The following is a 22,199-nucleotide window of genomic DNA, read 5'->3' as shown; positions in this document are numbered from 1 at the left end:
AAATTGAAAATAGTAATTCAACAAGATACATGCTCCCCAATGTTCATAGCAACATATTATTTACAATTGCCAAGATATGGAAGCAACCTAAGTGTCCATCAACAGATGAATGGATAAAGAGGATGTGTGATACATATATCACACACACACACACACACACACAATGGAATACTACTCAGCCATAAAAAGAATGAATATTTGCCATTTTCAACAATAAGGATGGACTTGTAGGGTATTATTCTAAGTCAGGTTAAGTCAGACAAGAAGGACAAATACTGTATGATATGGCTTATATGTGGAATCTAAAAAAATAAAATAATGAATATAACAAAAAGGAAACAGATTCACAGATATAGAGGACAAAGTAGTGGTTAACAGTGGGGAGAGGAAAGTGAGGAGGAATAAGATAGGTGTAGAGGATACAATTACAATAAGATAGGGGTAGAGGTACAAACTATTGTGTGTAAAATAAATAAGCTACAAGGGTATATCGTACAACACAGGTAATATAGCCAATACCTTACAGTAACTGTAAATAGAGTATAACCTTTAAAAACCTTTAAAAATTGTGACTCATTATGGTGTATACCTGTAACTTTGAAAAAGAAGAAGGCAGCATTGACTGTCAAATATAGTCAGTAGAGTAAAGTTTGAGAAGTCTTTGTGCAATAATGAAATTGTTTTAAAGTGGGATTGTTATGGCTACACATTCTGTATATATTTTTTAAAATAATAAATTGTTTATTTAAATAAGTGAATTTATAAAAGTAAATTATACCTAAAAATGGGTCTTGGGCTTCAACCAATTCCTTATCAAGAGATGAAGGGCCCACACAGCCTGTGCTGGGCTTACCACCTTGTGTGGGAATACATTTCCCTGTTTCAGTCTCAATAAATGCTCTATTATCTCTGCTTGGAGCATGCACACCTTGTGGTACCTGCCCAACTCCACTGTTATATTTGTTCTTTTTTTATTTTATTCTACTTTTTTGAAGTATAATTGATTTAAAATATTGTGTCAGTTTCAGGTGTACAGCAAAGTGATTCAGTTATACATACATATATATAAATTTTTTCAGATCATTTTCCATTATAGGTTACTACATGATATTAAATATTATTCCCTGTGTTATACAGTAAATCATTATTGCTTATCCATTTTATATATAGTAGTGTGTATCTGTTAATCCAGTTTACCTCTCCCTCCCCTTTTCTTCTTTGGTAACCATCGGTTTGTTTTCTGTGTCTGTGAGTCGGTTTCTGTTTTATAAATAGATTACTTTGTGTTATTTTTTAGATTCCATATATAAATGATATAATATTTGTCTTTCTCTGTCTGAATTACTTCACTTAGTATGATACTCTCTAGGTCTATCCATGTTACTGCAAATAGTAATATTTCATTCATTCTTTTTTACAGCTGAGTAATATTCCACCCCATCTTCTTTATCCATTCATTTGTGATGAGCACATCAACAAATGCTTCCATGCTTGGCTATTGTAAATAGTTGCTTCCATGTCTTGACTATTGCAAATAGTGCTGCTATGCATGTTGGTATGTGTTATTTTTGTTCTTAATGGGGAAGGGAGAAAGTCTTCCTACTGTGGCACAAGAGGGGTGCATGTAGGCAGATTGCTCTGCAGTGGCCTCTTGGAGAGACTCACTGACCATAAGGTACTGATACCCACTACTGAAGCTGATCTTGCTGTGTCTCTTCTCTATAAGTAAAGTGTTGCTATATTCAGTGCTTGATTGCATTGTGTTCTTCTTGGCAACTGCAATGCCAAAATGCAATGGGCAGAAGTGTTTATAGAGTCCTCCCTTGGGACTGATAACTGGTGCATGGTAATCTGTGTAGTATTTAGCATGTGGTCTATCATGGAGAGTGTCCCATGTGCAATTGAGAAAATATATTCTGCTCTGCATTTCTGTAGAAGTCTTTTAGATGTAGGTAGTTCATAGTGTTTTTAAAGTCTTCCATTTCCTTATTGATCTTCTGCCTAGTTGTTATGCATTACTGGAAGTAGGGTATTAAAATCTCCAGCTGTTCATGTTGAATTGTCTATTTCTCCTTTCATTTCTGTCAGTTTTTGCTTCATGTATTTTGGGGCTCTGTTGTTAGCTGCCTATATGCTTATAATTTTATACCCTTCTCATGGACCCTTATGTCATTAAAATGTCCCTCTTTATTTCTAGCAATATTTTGGCTGATATCAGTATAGCCACTCCAGCTCTCTTATGGTTGCTATTTTCACAATACATGTCTTTCTGTTCTTTTATTTTCAACCTATTTGTATCTCTGAATCTAAAGGTGTCTGCTGTAGACAATGTATAGTTGGATCTTGTTATTTTTAAATCTAGTGTGATAATTCTGCCTTTTGATTGGATTGCTTAATCCATTAACATTTAATATTATTATTTATATAGTTGGATTCATGTTTACCATTTTACCTTTTGTATTCTTTATGTCTTAATTGTCTTTTGTTTTGACATTCCTCCTTTACTGATTTCTTTTTATTGAGTGAATATTTTCAAATATAACAATTTAATTCCTTTAATGAGTTTTAAACTGTATTTTTGAGTTATTTTCTCAGTGGTTTCTCTAGAGTTGACTATATACTTTTTTAACTTACCAGTATCCTTCAGGTTTATGTTAACTTAATTCTATTGTGATATAAAGATATTACCCATATGTATTTCTTTTCCTTTCTCCATTTTTGTTTTATTATTGTTTTATGTATATATATATAATATATATATATAATACATACATATCTTTCTTTCTGCTTGAGTCACAAGGGGATCTTTCTTGGATATTCACTGTGAGAACCTTGTGAGATTCCTGAAAGTAAAGCCTGTTAAAGTGGGGTGCGTGGAGGGGAGGACAGGGCTCATGACTGTGACCTCCAGGAGTTTCTCACTCTTAAGAGAGTCCACAACTCAGCCTCCAGCTATTTGTCAAAATTTCCATTGATGCGTTTCCTACCAGTCTCTGGCTCTAGTGGCTTCTGCTCCATGTAAGCAAAGCTTGGCTGTGACTCTCTGGATTTTCTTGTCTCTCCGGGGTTTTTCCTGTAATCTCAGTTCTCTTACGGGTTCAGGAAAAGTCATGTATCCAACTTGTTATTACAAGGAAAGGAGTGACAAGTTCTAAGCTCTTTACACGTTGAAGCTGAAACTGGAATTCTGAGTGTATATCATACTAATTTTAAAAAATCCTGATAGATAAAGCATCCCCCTCTTTCTGAATCAGAGAAAACTGCTTCTACTACCTGCCTGCTGCCTTCAGTACTCCACCAGCTAAAGACAAGCTAGACTTTATGTTGCTGAAAGTTGAAGTCTGAAGTTTACTTTTATCTCAAGTATTTTTCTTAAATGGTGTCTTTGGATTTTTTTTTCTTTTCCTTGCATTTGGTTTCTTTAAGGACATCTATTAGGATTATGTTAGACCTCCTTTTCCTGTGTTTTAAAGCCATACTTTCCCCTTGAATTCTTTTAAATTCTTTGTTCTTTGCATTGATTTTTCTCAGCCTTCTCAAGTGCTTCTTTATCTCGACTGTGTACCAAGCAGAGCCTGTTCAGCTTTTTCTAATATGGCTTTAATATCTGTTACTATATTCTGTTATTTATGATTTTATATTTCTCTCCCATTTATATCTTGAATTGCATCACCTCAGTTTTCATGGTCTCTTGTGGCCTTTTCATTTTCTCCTTGGAGTTCTGTATCTCTGTTTTGAGTTCTTAATTCTCTGAGACCCTTTAAGATTGTTTTGTGACTCTTGACTAGAGGCCTCTAGTCAAAACATTTTTTTCTGCTTGGTAGTAAAAATTTCCAGGTGCGTATTCTTATCTGTTATTTTTCATATTTATTTTCTTCTTTCTTGTTATGTTTGTGTTGATTCGATTTTGGCTCTTTTTCTATTACTCTTTATCTTTTGAGACGGGTTCATTTAGGACCAGCTACCTGCAGGTGGAGCCTGTCAATGGATGGGCCAGCTGTGCTCTGAACCAATGTGAACATTTCCTTATTTATCATTTGTTAGAGTGGTTCGTGTGTACCTTAGCTTTTATGTATCTCCAACTAGTGAGAACTGGCAGCTGGAAAGCAATCTGTCATCCAGAGTTTTCTCTTAACCTTACCATATCCTTATGTTCACTCTTGAAATAATGATGCCTCTGCTCACGGTCACATTCATTCCTGCTTTCTCACCTATTTTGTGCTGACAAACAGGATTATGGGAGAGTCCTGCCTGATTCACTATGTACCTAGATGGTTTTGTCCCAAACAAGGGATCAATACCTTTATATTTCAGTGTGAAGCACTACTGTGGAAAACTCCAGGCTACCAGCTCTTCCCCAGGTCTTCAGTGGCAGGAATCCTCTCTCAGCTTTTTCTCACATTTTGGCCCAATTTTCATGGCACTTGGTAACTTCTCTCCATATATACTATGGTTGACGTTCAGACATTTTAAAGAGTTTCATCAAAGATGGAACTTTTTTTTTTGTTTGCTGTTCTGTTGTTGTTTTTGGTAGGTTTCATGGAGGAGAAGAAACATTATAATGTCCATTTTCATTTATCCATAATTGATAGAAATCTCACTTTTCGTCTAGTTGTTTTTGCAGGAATGTAGGAAAGCTGTGCTTTTTAAATTTAAACTAATCTCATTGCTCTCTTTGTTAGTTCTAATTATTTTTTCTTTAATTCCGTGGGAATTATGAGTAGACAATTATATTTCCCATAAATTTAACATATATTTATCTAACATCTAACATATATTTTATCCTCCTTTCTAACACACACACTTCTTTATCTTGTGTTGTCTAGAGTATCAGAGGCAGTACTGAAAATAGCCGTGACGTGAAGTGTCCTATTATGGTCATAATTTTCCATGGGAATAATTCTGGTGCTTTTACTATTTAAAATGAAGACGGCCAATTTGTGTGTGTGTGTGTGTGTGTGTGTGTGTGAGATAGCTGTCAAATTTTTATCAAATTTCTTTTAACTGTATATATCATAGTGGTGATCTGGTAATATTTTATTTTGAAACTATAATATAATGTGAGATTTGTGAGCATTCCTTTTTGGGGAATGTTGATAGTATCTTTGTCAGATCTTTATTTTAGGTTAGGCACTCCTAATAAGCTGATGTCAGGCAGGGTGCTTGGTAATGGTTGCAAGCCTTCCTTTTCAGCCACCCTTGATGAAAATTTTCATCTGCAGCTCAGAGAACGATGTGGTGTGACTGCTTACCAGATATGTAGGAATGTGAAATTTGATCTAAGTGAAATATATTATGTGAGTGAACCAGATTGACTAGCTATTCTCACAATGATATTCAGCAAATTTGAATTAAAACAAATTAAGTATAAAAGTCTAGAACTATTTGATCTATGGCTTAATAGCAACTAGGGAAAAATAGATGTGAATTTTAGTTTTCAGTCTATGATAAAAAAAGTTATGTGATGCAGCTGTTAAAGAACCAGATGCAGTTTTAGACTCTATTACTTGATATGTAGTTTTTAGAATGAAAGGGCTAGATCTCCTCTTCTTGGATATGATTTGATCTGTCTGGAGTATTACTTTAAGTTGTGTGGGCTCCACTTTAGTTATGAAATAGAATAAGATTTTATAAAAAGGTAATTTTAGAAAAATTGATACATAGTTATAAAAAGTAGTAAGTAAACACAGCATATACTTAATTAGAGTGAAGATTCATGAAGAAAGGTCGAAGATACTTTACATACTATGTTATTGAGAAAAACTAATTCCTTGGTAGTAAAAACCTGAGAAAGGAATTCTATAGGAATTTGCTGTTGGTAAGGAGTTCAAGTAAAAAAAAACCTAACAATGATTGACACAGGCTGTTGTGTATGCAGAGTGCTTTAGCCACTTAACTTACATGCCCAGAGCTTAGCTGGATATTTAAGAAACAAAATTGAGTGATACAGATCTCTACCCTCAAAGAACTCCCAATCTATTAGACTTGATTTGGACCCTTTATGAAGCTATTTTACACGATGAAAATTTGCTTAATGTGTTTGTGATGTCCAGACTTTTAATTTAGTTCCCATAAGTACATAAAATACTCCCAGGGAATAATCTTAAGCACTAAGAAAGTTTTGTTTAAAGTATAATAGCCTTCTGCTGACAAACTCTTTGGTGGGTATTCAGATTATTCTGTTTGGCTTCAAGATCTCTAATATGAATTTATGCATTATGGCAAGAAATCTTTTGAATTTACAGATTAAGGCCAAGTTTGGTCGGAGAGCTTTATAATAATAGTCCTGACAGGAGAGCCCAAGCAGAAATCAGAACAATGTTTTTCCACCGAGTCCACTTAAAGTTGTACTTGCACCAAATTACAGGCTTGAAAATGCTTGAATTAGGAGAAACTATGGAAAATGCCATAAACTGGCAAAGTGAAATATTAGAAAGGAAAGGTTCTGCTAAATAGAAGTTTTGCTAATTCATGATTTTAAGGTTCACCTAGACATCTTATACAAAAGGAAAAATTCTTGAGACTTCTGCGTCTTTGAGATGTCCAAATATCTCAATATCTCCTAAATATTGCTTCCCCACAAATCTCAGTTATGCCTAAAGATAGGGAGGCAGGTGCTGGGACACATTCCACTAGATGAGTGCTGTCCACTTATTCCTTTGAAAATAAACATCAGTGGCAGTTTAAACAGAAATGAGAGAAAAGGTAAGCCAAAGGGCATCAGGAAGTGTGTGAGTAGGGAAGAGTTTTTGTCAAGATTTTTCCATGCTGATTCTCAGTGTGAGTTTTTCCTTCTCCCCACTCCCTAATCCACACCCATGCATACTGTCTTCCTAGATGTACTTCAGAATTCCTAAACCCAGTGTAATGAGAAGCTTGATTGCAGATCTAAAAGTCAGGGGCCTTCCAAAAGTTATGTACATCTCTCCAGGTGCATTTCATCAGCTGCTAATGGAAAAGTGAAAAGTGTAGCCTTTTATTACCCCAAAGCAAGTAGCTTGGTTAGCAGCATTAAATTAAAATGAGGAAATGCCAGTCCTAATCTCTGGCACTGAAGTAGATAATTAGTTTTGTTCTGAAACTTGGTGAGGAATAAATTTAATTTTTATGAGTTATTTCACATCCTAACGAGGATCCCCAGTGATGGCTGTGCTTATGACTCTTAACACTTCAGTAGGCGGACATGTTTCTTGCATTAATTTTATCTAAGTCTTGGTGTCAGTGATATTTTGGTTCCTTAATTCAGAAAGACAAATTAGTCAGGGGTATTTACAACTTACATTGCCTTACATGGCAACCTGCCCTACTTCCTTGGAAGAAATAAGGGATGGGTTTGTGATGTTCAGAGGAGATGGCTAGCTCTTAGTGGTGCACTGAAGTTTCCAATCCGACTTTCAGTCTTAAGACCAGAAAGATGGAGCTGCCTATCTACTCCCGCCCCCAACTCCATTTTAATTGACAATTTAAAAATTATTGGAGAAATAGTCAATTAATGTTCAACTTAGTGCTCCATTCGTAAGCACTAAAGTTGAGAGAATTATATAAATAATCCCCATGTATCCAGTACTCAGCTTCAATAATTATCAATAACTTTTAGGCAGTTTTCTGACCAGAAAATACAATGCCCTGATAGCTTGAATTCTTGATCTGTATTCAGCCTTTGTCTTTCAAATTTTGCTTCTTGAGGCTTTGGACACTACAATTGTATTAAAAGAAGGACTTGAGTGAGGAATTTAGTGTTTAATGGTCATTTAAAAGAGTCCCTTTTTCAGCTCTCTTCCCCCTCAGGGAAAGCCACTGGCTGTAGGGTGTTAGGCGGAATTTGGAGGTATTTCTTACAGCAAAGAGATTTTTTTTCATAGAACTGATCGTTGTCTCGATTTCCATGCAGAAGACCCGCTAAAAACAAAGCGGGAGAATGAGGGTTATCAAGCCTGTTCTTACCCTACCTCATTGCTGTTTTCTAAATATTTACAGAGAGCAAATACACAGGATAGTTTCCTGGTCACACTCCAGAGAGTATCTCAATATTTCCTTGCCCTTCCACTTTGCACGCCTTGTTTAGGAGTGAGCTGTTAACCTTTCTGAGTTTCTGGTGCTTGATATTGACTGGTTCCTAACCCCTTCTTTCATCCGGAGCGTCGAGGGACGTTTGCAAACCACTTCCAGTAGGGCCTCCTGGGAAGAGAGAAACTGCTGACCCGCAGAGAGCGGGACGAACGCAGTAGACCCGGAATTGGGCTCGCCCACTCTGGTGTCTCGGAAAGCCAGAGTCCCGGGGAAGCTTGAGGACGATACTGTTTCCCAATTTGCCCCTCGCTGGTCGCCTCTGTTGAAATCTTGGTGGCTCCTGGGACATACTAAAGTGCAGGAGAGACTTTAACCCGCAGCGGAGAGGCTGGGAATCCAGCACGGAATGTACCATAGTACTTGGTTTGGGGGCTCCTGTTTCCTTAAGGCTCGAAGGCGTAGTAGTTCACGATCACGGTGCCGCCTCTCACCGCCTCCGCCGCCGTTCCTCTCGGAGTTCGCCCCCTCCGCGCGCGCTGTAGGGAGTCGGTGGTCCGAGCGCCCGGGACCGGACGTTCTGCTCTCAGTTTGACGAGAGACGCCCAGCCGAGCTTGGCCCCAGTTACAAGCCGTCTTCAGGCAGAGGCTGTAAGCGTTAAAACCAGGGCAGTCTCAGGGCGTTGTCCTAGGAAACGCCGTTTGAGGGAAGATGTGACAGTTTCTCGGAGCGTCTTCCTTGCCCCGCCCCGCGCTCGCTGCCCGGCCCAGGGGAGCGGGCGGGGGCGAGATCCCCCGCGGTCGCGCTTCCCCGGCCCCGGCGGTTTACCTCGTCCGCGCACCCCTAGGCGGCGCTGCGCTCCTCCGCACCCGGCGGGCTCTGCTTTCCCAGACGGCTGCCAAGCCTCCAGTCTAGCAATCGTAGCTCGCTGCCGGCCAGCCCCGGGCAATTCCGGTATTCAGAAGGCGAACGTCGGCGGTCTCTGCACCTCCAGCCGGCAGCCGCGGCCGGCCGGCCCGCGCTCTTTATCGCGGCTAGTGCTCTCCGGTAGTCCGGAGCATGATCCCGGGTCACCGCTGGCGGAGCGAAGACGCCGAGAGGGAGGGAGGATGGTGGGCTGGAAGGTGGCGGTTCTATGCTTGTGGGTCTCCTGCAGCTCTGCAGCGGGACAGCTCGAGTACTCAGTGTCGGAGGAGACCGAGCGGGGCGTAGCCGTAGGCAATGTTGCCCAGGATTTGAGGCTGTCAGCGGCCGCTCTGTCCCTGAGGAACTTTCGCTTCCTTTCCAGCCACGGCGAGCCCTACTTCGGGGTTGATCTGGCGAGCGGTAGCTTGGTGGTCCGAGAGCCAGCGGACCGCGAACAGCTGTGCGGGACCAAAGCTGCCTGCGTTTTGACCTACGAACTGGTGCTCGAGGACCCGCTGGAGCTGCACAAGATGCGCATTCACGTCCTGGACACCAACGACAACTCACCTCACTTCCCTGCCGGCGACGTGCAGCTGCACATTCCCGAGTTCCTGATGCCCGGAGCCCGCTTTACACTCCCTAATGCCCAAGATGCCGACGAGGGAAGCAACGGGGTGCTAAGCTACAACCTGAGCCCCAGCCAGCACTTTCGCCTGGACATGGGGTCGCGGGTCGACGGCAGCGAATACCCGGAGTTGGTATTGGAGAAAGCGTTAGATCGGGAGCAGCGTGCCACCCATCAGCTGGTGCTCACCGCTCAGGACGGCGGGCTGCCGGTGCGCTCTGGAGACGCACAAGTCACCATCATCGTGGTGGACACAAACGACAATGCGCCTGTATTTGAGCGCACAGTATACCACACCAAGGTGCCAGAGACTGCCCCCAACGGGACTGTGTTATTCCAAATTCAAGCCTCGGACCCGGATGAAGGCTCCAATGGGGAAATCCGATACTTCTTAAGTAACAGCACGCAAGCAAAGCTGCGACACTTCTTTCACGTGCACCCAAGAAATGGGGAAGTGCGGGTAGCTGCTTCACTAGGTCCGCCTGAAATGCTGTTGGAGGCGTATGTCGAGGCCAGAGACGAAGGCGCCTTCAGTCTAGCCAGCACTGCCAAACTGCTGGTGGAAGTGACTGATGTGAACGATCACGCCCCCGAGGTGAACCTCCTCACTCTCTCCAGTCCGGTTTCCGAGGACGCCGCCGCTGGCACAGTGATTGCTCTCCTTAGTGTAAGGGATGAGGACCTCGGTCCCAATGGTAAGGTCATTTGTAGCATGTCCACTGGAGGCCCTTTTAAGCTGAAGTCTTCCTTTGACAACTACTACAGCTTGCTAACTGATGGGCCGTTGGACCGGGAACAGGTCAGTGAATACCAAGTCCTGATCACCGCCTCTGATGGTGGCTCGCCCCCGCTTAGCACTCGCAGGACACTGATTGTGTCAGTTGCTGATGTCAACGATAATACACCAAGCTTTTCTCAACCGAAACAGGAACTTTTTGTGGCTGAAAACAATGGCCCTGGGGCCTTTCTAGGACGCGTGTTTGCCCAGGACCCAGACCTGGGAAAGAATGGCCTTGTCTTCTATGAGCTGTTGGATGTTATCTCTGAAGGGCAGGCAGCCTCTAGCTTGGTGGCAGTAGATTCATCCAGTGGGGCTATCTCTGCCAAAATTACCTTTGACTTTGAGCAGCTCAGGGGGTTTCACTTCCAAGTGGAAGCCCGGGATGGTGGCTTTCCTCCCAGAAGTGCAACAGTGACTGTGAACTTGTTTGTGGTAGATAGGAATGACAATTCTCCAGTCATCCTGTTTCCTTTGCCCAGAAATGGCTCTGTTCCAGTGGAAATTGTGCCCCGCTCTGCCAGAACAGGACATTTGGTCACAAAAGTGGTAGCAGAGGATGCAGACAGTGGCTCTAATGCTTGGCTTTCCTACCACATCTCTCAGGCTTCTGACTCTAGCCTTTTCAGAATTTCAGCCAGTATGGGAGAGCTCCGTACTGCTCGCTTGGTTCTTCCCACTGATGCAGTTAAACAGAGGGTGGTGGTAGTGGTTCGGGACCATGGCGACCCATCACTTTCTACCTCTGTCACATTGGGCGTGCTGTTGAGCAACTCTGCTCCTCAGGTCCTTCCAGACTTTGAAGATGCCTGGGAAATAGAAGGGCACCTTTCTGCCCAGAACCTGCATTTAATAATTGCCCTGGCCTGTGTTTCGTTTTTATTTCTGGGGTGCTTACTTTTCTTTGTGTGTAGCAAATTGAGCCAGAGCCCAGGTTGTTGCACTCAGAGCTGCTGTCGCTCTCCGAAGGAGTCCAGGTGTGGAAACAAGATGGTTTCCAATCCTTGCGTGACATCAGCCACAATAGATGTCACTACAGTGGAGAGACTTTCTCAGACCTATCTGTATCGGGCCTCTCTGGGACTTGGTTCTGATAACAATAGTTTGCTGTTATGTGGGGAATACGGTGCTGCTAACCTGAGAAATGTGGCCACTGGTGTAGGACTGAGTGTGCCAATTTCCTGTATTCAGATTCGGAATAGGAAAGGGGACCACGCCAATGTCAATGCCATGGTAAGCAAATTTTATGGGATTTGAGTACCTTGACCAGGAATTGGCCACTAACTATTTTCTGAAATGTTTCTTAGATGAGCCTTTGGCAACATTTAATCCATTGGATTGAACACTCTTGCTTAGCACCCACTGTGCTAAGAATTCTGGGAGTACACAAGTATTGAAAAAAGACTGTTGTTGGATTCAACAAGATTATAGATTATTTTTGAGGAACCAGGGTGAGAAATTCAAACCTATTAAAGCACAGTAAAAGTAACTGAGCATATAGGTCTAACGTTAAAAATAATCAAGCACTGAAGTTTCTGGTACAAGTAATAAATGATCGGAGACGTCTTTAAATAATTCCTTTGGGGAATTTCTTTAAGGAGTTACTTAAAGCAAATATCCCTTCATTCAAAGAAGTATTCTGAGCAATGGTGATGTGTAAGGCATTATGATACCTAAAGTAGGAATGAAAAATATGTAAGAGTCTTTGCATCATGCAAACTTAGTATCATGGAAGATGAGACGTTTCCTCAAGCCATTACAATACATGATTTAAAAACGATGATAACCTAAAACAGGTAAAAATGAATTGCAATGGATGTTCAAAGAAGGGGGAGAGAAAACATGAGAGAACATCTAGGCAGGGAAGAGGGAATCAGAGAAGGCTTTGTGGTAGAGATGACATTTGAATTGGATCTTGAATTATATAAAATGCAGTATATTCTCTAGACTGTACTTTACAATGAAAAGCATTTTGGCAAAGTAGTCTTTTTTTGAGAATGATACACCAAAACATAGTGAATAGTTTTTGTAAGTACATAGAAATTATAGGCATGTTTCAAAATACCTATTTGTACTGACAGAAAGAGGATAATACAATTGGTACAGGACTTGACAACCTTTTGTGTTCTTCTCGATATATTTCATAGAGGACAGATGAGTAATTATGTCAGAAACATTTGTGCGTTCAGAGGTACTCTTACCATTCAAAGTCCATTCAATGTGGATTGAATATTCTTACTATTTTAGAAGCCAGTATACTTAGAAATAAGGAAATATCATATTTGAGAGTAATGCATTTAATAAAAATTATTCAAATACTGCACCTTATCTATAATGGCCCTTGGCATTTTAAAACTTTCTGAATTGAATGGGAGCAGTTGGGATAGCAATTTTACAATACTACTTTCTGATTTCTCATAGAGATCGCAGATACAAGGGAAGGAGGTGTGCAGAAATTTGGGAAGGGAAGGTTTTGCTATTCAAAGCAATAAGGGTAAAAGTGGATTATAAGTTATTCTTCAAATAATGATGTTAACTACAAATAAAATAGATTTGCATCCACTAAAACTTTGCATAATTAATATTCTCACATGATATAACAGAATCCAGTATATACTATATGACTAGTAAATACTTGCTGAATGAATTCATAAGTCAATTTGTGAGTATGTGAATTAGGTGGTAACACTGTTCAATATAGAGGGAAAGACTATGACTTACTTTTCTACTTTATGTGTGTATGTAGGAAACAGTTCAAAGGCCATTTTCAAATATGTTATTTCAATGATTATTTTCTTCCTTGTGATATATGATCATGAAACAACATAACAGGGATTTTCTGGTCTTAGAGCTGACATGAAAAACCTCAGTGCTGTCTTCTGGGGCTAAATACGAGTCCAGCTCCTGTCAATGACAAAGTGGTTAGGAGGGATGCACATCATCACATTGGGAGATTATAGTGAATGAAAATTTAAATAACAGCTCATTTTAAGGGAGAAAGTTGGTTCACAAGATGTTAGTATTTCAGATATCAAAACACAATGTGTAATATCTCTTCCTATTAAGAAAAGTCCCCATTTACTTTCCTTTCATCGCTTTCTGTAACAAGGCGAGATACGAATACCAGTAATGTCTGTGAAGTTTGGGAGTCAGGAGTTGGTTGAGAGGCACATTCTGATTCAATTAGAAAGGAAAATGAGTAAATTAAAGGAAGACCAATGGATCTGAAAGTTAGAAGGAAAATTATCTTCTTAAAAGGAAAAAATACATAGCTAAGAAGAGGAAAATGTCCCCTGCCACAGAATTTCTAAACTTAACTTGACTGGTAAGCAAAGTAACAGAGATACACTGTTTAGACGAAGCAGGAATGTTGTGCCATCTCATTCATCCAGCTGAGCAATCCTTTTCCATCATTGCTGATATTTCACTTTTTAGGTAGTCTATTATCTGTTCATTTTTGTGGGCTGGATAGTTCCTTATATATATGTAAGTTCTCTCTCTCTCTCTCTCTCTCTCTCTCTATATATATATATATATATATTAAGTTTGATGCATAAAAACATGGATAAAATAACTTCTGTAAAGCTAGAGTATTTGCAGTTCAACACAGGCATCTGTTAATTTATTCTTTCTGTCCAAGTGCAGACTGATCCAATCTTGATTTTTTAGAAAAGAATGCTTCTTACAGTGTTCATTGAATGCTGTAAGAACAACTACAGGAGTCTAGAAAGAAAATATTTGTTGCTTGAGTTTTATGAAACATATATCCTTTGAAAAGCGTGCAATTTTGTAATTTTAACTGTGTGACTGAGTCACACAGAATCAAATTGATGCATATGTGTTTATATTTTGTTGAGATTCTAAGCCCTTCTGTCTTAGTTTAGTTTATGGTGTATGTTAGCAGAGTTTACAATGCTAAAAAAAAATCAGCTTAAGAAATTCAGGAGAATGTTTTATCTATATCTCTCCTATTGATAATATCTAACAGATATAAACAAAATTGATCCACTGTGCAACAAGTACACAGCATGAACCTCATGTCAGTCTTTTCTGTTAAGATTCTTGATGGACAGTTTAAGTTTTTAGATTGGTATCTGAGATGGTACCACTGTGATGTAAACATCTACTTACTATTTAAAATTAATTGCATTGGCAATTTTTAAGATAATAAATGTTAATGTAGCAAAAATGCAAACAGTGTACACTGACTTTATTAAAAATTCCACATGAAAATTATATTTTGAACACATCAAGATTTTCTTAGTGTATTGTTCTTCTGGAGTTAGAGTAGTTTCTCTTTTGTCAGGATATGTAGGGTATAAGATATTTCCCCTTTGCAGTGTCATTTGTTAACAAGAGTGGTAGAATGTTTCTGGCATTCTAGGTGTTTTTATTTGCTAACATTTTTATATTCTCTAAGTAGGCTTTTTCATAGGCTAATTGGATGGTTTATTATGTCTATGTTGACTTTGAAGCTGATAACCACACTTTGAAAAACTTTAGAGTGCCGGAACTAAGGAAGTGTGAATGGAATATGAAATACATTCAGATTTAAAAATATATAGGCAGGACAGTAATATTTGTTGTACAAGACAGAAGCCTCAACCTAGTGAAAAGGAAAGAAAAAGAGCATCATAATTTAAGTAGACAAAAGAAGAGCAATGCCTGGGAAATTATAAGTGGGAAAGTTTTGACATGTCTGATAATGTTAATGACCTATTGATTTTTGTTGCCTTCAATGTTTGCAATTAGAGAGAAACAATAATATCTCAGAGACTAAATACACTGAGCTGGGTTGGGATGAAAATAGACTAAATTGCTAAGAGGTTTTTACATTGCTGAAATGCATATAATATAAATATCAGCAATAGCATTTGGCAGAACATCAAATGAATATAGATCACAATCTGGGATTCTAATTAAAGTATGGGAAGTAAGGAATTTATTAGTAACGATTATTCTTTAAAGCCAAACTAAATGATAAAGGTGGTTACTCACCTGGTTCCCAATTTTAATTGATGAGGCGAGAATGGTTCAGGATGTAAATAAATTACATGTCTCTTTTGTACTGCATTTATGAAAAAGAGTTAGGATAAGAATTTCTTCTTCATGCCATAAACACAGAAGGTCATTATATATTCATCTGGAACTTGCCTTGGAATCTAGGAATGAATATGCAATCATGTAATCTCTTGTGCTGAGGAGAAAGAGAAAAACCTTTCCATCCCAACCCAAATTGTTGGCTGTAGCCATCTGGTCGCTATATATATATATATACACACATATTGTTTTCACAGCAGAGCTTATTGACATGCCTCAAAAATGTACTCGGTGAATTCAGGCACATTATGTTTATTCTTTAGAATCTTTAAGCAAAGATTACAGCTGTTTTGTTTAGAATCAAAATATGTTCATACAAAATAAAAACAACCAGGTAAGATATCTTAATAGTGGACTTGTGCATTTATGTTCATCACTTGAGATTGGCATGTCATTTTCCTTTCTTGTAAGGGTTTGGTGTCAGCGTTATGCTGGCCTTATTGAACAAGTTAGAAGTGCTTTTTTTTCTCTCTCTCTCTTTTTTCTATTCTCTGGTCATGTTTGTTAAGATTGGTGAGATTTCTTAAATATTTAGTAGAATTCACGAGATTCATGAATTTTCTTTGTGGGGAAGTTTTACATCATGAAATCACATTTCTTTACTAGTTATAGACATTCATATTTTTATTTTTGTTTCATTTCTATAAATTCTTTTTCTAGAAATACGTTAATTTCATCTAGAATTTCAAGTATTTTGACATAAAGTTGCTTATAATGTCCTCTGTGATCTTTTTAACATCTACGGAATCTGTAGTGATATTCTTTTGAACCCTGGAGATATTGTCACCACTCATTTTTCCTGATTAGACGTGGAAGTAGCTTATTTTATTAGCCTTTTTGAGGACTAGCTCTTGGCTTCTGGGATTCTCTTTCTTGTATATTTGCCTTCTAGTTCACTGACTCCTGCTCTTAACATGATTTGCTTCCTCATATTTTCTTTGTGTTCAATTTGCTACTTGATTTCTAGCTTCTTATTCGGCTTATTGATTTTCAGGTTTTGTTGTTTGTAATGTATGGGTGTAAGGCTGAAAGTTTTCCACTAAGTGTGGTATTAGCTGCTTCACACAAATCTTATTTTATAAAGTTTTCGTTGAAGTGTAACATACATAAAAGTTTGTATCATACGTGTACTGCTTGAGAAATAATCCAAAGGCAACACAATAATGTAATCACCACAGAGGTAAGGAGGTAGAGGTGCTTTAGGTGCATCCCCAACCCCCCTCAACGCTCCTCTATAATGACTGGCTTCTGAGGCATGACCGTTGTCATGAGTTCCAACATCATAAAGATAGAATCATGTGTTATGATTATGTTTTGTGTCTGGCTAGTTTCACTCAATATTATACATGGAACATTCATCAGGCTGGCTGTGCATAGCAATAATCCATCCAGTAAATTGCTGTATATTGCATTGTATGAATATACCACCATTTATTTATCTATTTTTCTGTTGATGGACATTTTTTCAAGTTTATGTTTTTCTACTGTGAACAACTCTGCGATGAACATTTTCCTCATGTCTTTTGGTGCACTTACATTTGCATTTCTGTTGACTGTGGAGCTAGTAGTAGAAATTGCTTGGCTATGAGGTATGAGTATGCTTAGCTTTAATAGATACTGGCAACAGTTTCCCCTATTAGTAGTTTCAGTTTACTGTCCCACCAGCAGCGCTTGAGAGTTCCAGTTACTCCACATTCTTGAATAATTAGTATTACCAGCCTTTCAAATTTTCGTCATTATGGTGATGTGTACTAATATCTCATTTTTTAAATGTAAGTTCTAGATTTGTTTTCTTTTTCATGTAATGTAACAATTGAATACTGAGCAGTCTACAAAGTGACTATTAAAATGCTTAGACCATTCATCCTTCCCTTCCATTATATACATTCTAAAAGTCAGGTTTATTGGTTGTTCGGTAAATACTGGTCCACTGAACTATACAGATCTTCCAAATGTGGACACATTTTATTATACATTTGTCAATACCACCACTGATCGCATCAGGCAGTGTTTCAGTATTGGGAAGCTACAAGCTCACGGTGGTGGACACAAGTTTTCCAAAATAATGATTCTTACTCAAAATCTTAAATTTTATCACTTGGACAAAATACTGTCAGTTGTTTTCCTTACTCATTTCATTCATTTTAAAGAGAATGTCTGCTTTCTGATACTACAAATACCCAGGTTCATCTTGTCAATTTCCTGTCTCAGACCTGGAACCAACTATCCTCCGAGGATCCTTCAATTCTTTTTTATGGGAGATGATATTTAGAAATATAATCTGGACAATAGGTGTGCTTATTCCTACAGGGTTGAGTCAGTGTTTCTAGGTAATTTCAGTTACTGAATTAAGGGCTATGCATTTTTAAAAAGGTAAATGCATCACAAGTTCATACTGATCTTTCCAAGTTTAGAACTATAAGGCTTTTACCTACTTTTGTCAGTCTTACATTTGTATCTCCTTTCTCCCACGACAAAAATCCCAGTTTTCATTTATATCAACATGATTACTAATTTAATACCACACACTACTCAAATAACAGACTAAGAAAACAATGCCAACACCACACCAACAATATAATTACAGTAACAGTTTAATATTTTGCCATTTTTTTTATTTGTAGGGTATATTTTACTAGGCTTTGTACAAATTACCCTGTTTTGAAGTGTCTTGGAATAGTTCATCCCTGTGTAGTAAAGCCACCAACTACATAGAGTCAGATTCATTTATTTCAAGTTGCTTTCACAATTAGGGCTTGCTTTTTAAAATTTAATATTTTTTAAACCACCATCATCCAATTCACCCTCTCCCCTAACCCCACCGCTGGTAATCACATATCTTATCTCTTTTTCTATGAGTGAGTTTGTTTCTGAAGTATAATTGACCTACACTTATGTTCATTCCTTGTGCCCAACATAGTAATTCTATATTTCTATACATTACAAAATGATCACTATGATAAGTCTAGTTACCACTTGTCACCATCAAATATACTACATTATTATAGAGTATATTCCCCATACTGTACATTTCATACCTGTGGCTTGTTTATTCTGTACCTGGAAGTTTGTATCTCTTAATTTCCCTCACCTAACTCACTCATTCTCTGCCCCATCCCTCACTTCTGGCAACGACCTGTTTGTTCTCTATATCTATGACTCTGTTTTTGTTCTGTTATGTTTGTTAATTTGATTTTTAGATTCCACATATAAGTGAAATCATACAGTTTTTGTCTTAGACTTATTTCACTTAGCAGAATACCCTCAAGGTCCAGCCATGTTGTTGCAAATGGCAAGATTTTATTCCTTTTTATGGCTGAGTAACGTGTGTGTGTGTGTTATATCTATCCATATATGTATGCCACATCTTTGTTCATTCAGCTGTTGGTGGGCACTTAGATTGCCTCCATATCTTGCCTATTAATAGTGGTTAATGCTGCAATGAATATGGGGGTGCATATATCTTTTCAAATTAGTGTTTTCATTTTCTTTGGGAAAATACCTAAAACTGGAATTGCTGGATTGTATGCTAGTTCTATTTTTAATTTTTTGAGGAAACTTTATACTATTTTCCATGCTGGCTGTGCCAATTTACATTCCTACAAACAGTGTACAAGTTTTTCCTTGCCTCCACATCCTTGCCAACATTTGTTATTTTTTGTCTTTTTGATAATAACCATTCTTACAGGTATGAAGTGATATCTGATTGTGGTTTTGATTTGCATTTTTCTGATGGTTAGTGATGCTGAGCATCTTTTCAGTTATCATTTGCCCATCTGCATGTCTTTGGAAAAATGTCTATTCAGATCCTCTGCCCATGTTTTAATCAGGTGGTTTGTTTTTTGATGTTGAGTTATGTGAGTCCTTTGCTTATTTTGGGTATTAACCCCTTATTGGATATATCATTTATAAGTGTTTTCTCCCATTTGGTAGGTGGCTTTTTCATTTTGTTGATAGATTTCTTTGCTATGCAAAACTCTTTTAGTTTGATGTAGTCCCATTTGTTTATTTTTGCTTTATCCATTTCTTCTAGATTGTCCATTTTATTTTCATATAGTTGTTCGTAGTACTATCTTACGGTTCTTTTTATTTATGTGGTGTCAGTTGTAACTTCTTTTTCATTTTTGATTTTATTTATTTGGGTCTCTCTCTTTTTTTCTTGATGAGTTTGGCTAAAGGTTTATCAATTTTATTTGTTTTTTCAGAGAACCAGCTCTTATGTTCATTGATCTTTTCTATTTTTTCAGTTTGTATTTCATTTATTACTTTTTGATGTATATGATTTCTTCTAACTTTGGGGTTTTTTTCCTTCTTTTTCTGGTTCCTTTTGGTGTAAGGATAGGTTGTTTATTTGAGATTTTGCTGGTTTTGTGATGCAGGCTTGTGTTGCTGTAAATTTCTCTTTTAGAACTGCTTTTGCTGTGTCCTATAGATTTTGAATCATTGTGTTTCTGTTTTTAGTTGTCTCCAGGTATTTTTCGATTTTCTCTTTGATTTCTTCAGTGACCCATTGATTGATTAGTAGTATATTTTTCAGTCTACACGTTTGTGGGGGTTTTTTGTTTTGCCGTTTTTTCCTTATAGTTGATTTCCTTATAGTCTTACAATGTTGTGATCAGAAAAGATGCTTAAAAGGATTTCAGTCTTCTAAAATGTATTGAGGCTTGTTTTGTGGCCTAGCATTGATCTATCCTGGGGAATGTTCCATGTGTGCTTGAAAAGAGTGTGTATTCTGCTGCTTTTGCATGGAGTGTTCTGTCAAGTCCATTTGGCCTAATGTGTCCTTTAAGTTCACTGTTTCCTTATCAATTTGCTGTCTGGATGATCTGTTCATTGATGTAAGCGGGGTGTTAAAGTTCCCTTCTATTATTGTGTTACTGTCATTTTCTTTCATTATATTTGTTAATATTTGCTTTATGTATTTAGGTGCTCCTATGTTGGGTGCATATATATTTTTAGTTGTTACAGCTCCTTGTTGGATTTATCCCTTTATTACTGTGTAACGTCATTCTTTGTCTCTTGTTACAGTCATTGTGTTAAAGTCTGTTGCTACTCCAGCTTTCTTTTTGTTTCCATTTGTATGGAATACTTTTTTATATCCCCTCACTTTTAGTCTGTGTGTCTTTAGAGCTGAGCTGAGTCTCTTCTAGGCAGCATATATATAGATCTCTTTTTAAATCCATTGAGCCACTCTTTGTCTTTTGATTGGAGCATTTAATGCATTGCATTTAAGGTAATTATTGATAGGTATGTACTCATTGCCGTTTTGTTAATTTGGGGGGTTGTTTTTGTGGTGTCCTTTTTTGTTCCTTTATTCTTTTGTTCTTTTCCCGTGTGAGTCAGTTAACTACCTTTAGTGCTTTTTTTTATTCCTTTTTCTTTATAGATTTTTTATTTGTAATAAAAATAAGGTTTATATATAGCCATATATGTATATATGCATACATATGATTACTTTAAGTTGGTGATCTCTAAAGTTCAAACACGTTCTAACAACCCTGCATTTTTTTCTCTCTTCCCCACATTTAATCTTTTTTGACATCCTCTTATTGTTTTGTATATCCCTTGACTAATTATTGTGGATATAGATAATTTTGCTACTTTTGTTTTTAACCTCCCTACTAGTTTTATAAATTGTTGATTTACTATCTTTCTGTATATTTGTCTTTACCAATGAGGTTTTTCCTCTTGTAATTTTCATATTTCAAGTTGTGGTCTTATTTTGTTTTAAGTTGCTTTCAAATTTAGGGCTTGCTTTTTAAAATTTAATTTCTTTTATAGTTATGTGAAATATTTACATTGTTCCAAAATAAATTTTAAAAATAAATTATATTTAGAGAAGCCTGGCATCTACTATCCCTGTTCCTCCACGCTAGTCCTTCTCCCCTCTTATAGGCGATCACATTTTATGGTTTATCCTTTCTAATTTAAGCTTAAATTTAATTTAGCCATATGTGATTAGTGGTCACCACGTTTCCAGAAAATTTCGTGTTTCAACTTGCACATTTAAATTCTTAAATCCACCTGAAATTGGTGGTTTTTTTTTTAATGTAGAAGCTGAAATGCATTTTTTCCCAGGTGTAAATTCATTTTGATCTTCTATATTCAGGGCATGATTTAATACAAAGATCATCCTTTTTCATTGCTCTGCAGTGCTACATTTGTCATAAACTAAGTAACTATGTATTTGTGTCTATTTCTAGACGCTCTAATCTGTTTCACTGGTCTATTTATCTGTTCTTGTGCCAGTACTATTCTGTTAAATAGAGTAGCTGTTAATATGTATTTATACACAATTGTGTAAACTCTCCCACATTGTTCTTCTGCCTCAAGATTAATTTACCTATTTTTTGCCTTTTGCATTTCTGTGTAAATTGTAGAATTACCTTGTCAATTTTTACCCCCCCCAAAAAAACCCTTGCTCTGATTTTACTTAGCATATGGATGTTTTGACAATATTTTATTTGAATTTTTATTGATTCTTTTTTAAAAATGGGCTTTATTGACATAATGACAATATGTCCATAAATGTCTGGCCCATTAACATGGCATATCCTTCCTTTTATTTTATCTATTATTTTCTCTCAGTGTTTATGTGTGTTTTCATGAGTGTGTGTTGCACAACTTTCACTAGATATTTGATATTTTAAATAATATTTAAAAATTTTAATTTTGTAATTAGTTTTTGTTGCAAGTATAGAAATATAAAACTGATTTTAGATTGACTTTGTGTCCAGTGTCCTTGCTAAATTTATTTTAAAAATCTCACATTTTATATTATT

The 22,199-nt window shown here is 37.5% G+C and overlaps 1 protein-coding gene across 3 annotated transcripts in view; it reads left to right on the top strand.

Moving 5' to 3' along the window:
- LOC102542125 (protocadherin alpha-C2) overlaps positions 1-22,199 on the top strand; it is a 168,443-nt gene that overhangs the window by 75,859 nt on the left and 70,385 nt on the right. Inside the window, exon 1 of one of the 3 annotated variants that reach the window (XM_006204535.4) lies at positions 9,104-11,550. The exons of the other annotated variants lie outside the window; for them this stretch is intronic. Coding sequence (XP_006204597.1) covers positions 9,118-11,550 — 2,433 coding nt within the window. The 5' untranslated portion in view covers positions 9,104-9,117. Of the gene's footprint in view, positions 1-9,103; positions 11,551-22,199 lie in introns of those variants that run through there. 3 annotated transcript variants of the gene reach the window in all.

Source organism: Vicugna pacos, chromosome 3 (assembly GCF_048564905.1).
Source record: "Vicugna pacos chromosome 3, VicPac4, whole genome shotgun sequence".
Classification (NCBI taxonomy): domain Eukaryota; kingdom Metazoa; phylum Chordata; class Mammalia; order Artiodactyla; family Camelidae; genus Vicugna; species Vicugna pacos.
The sequence above is the reverse complement of the archived record's forward strand: the minus strand, read 5'-3'. Positions and strand labels throughout refer to the sequence as shown.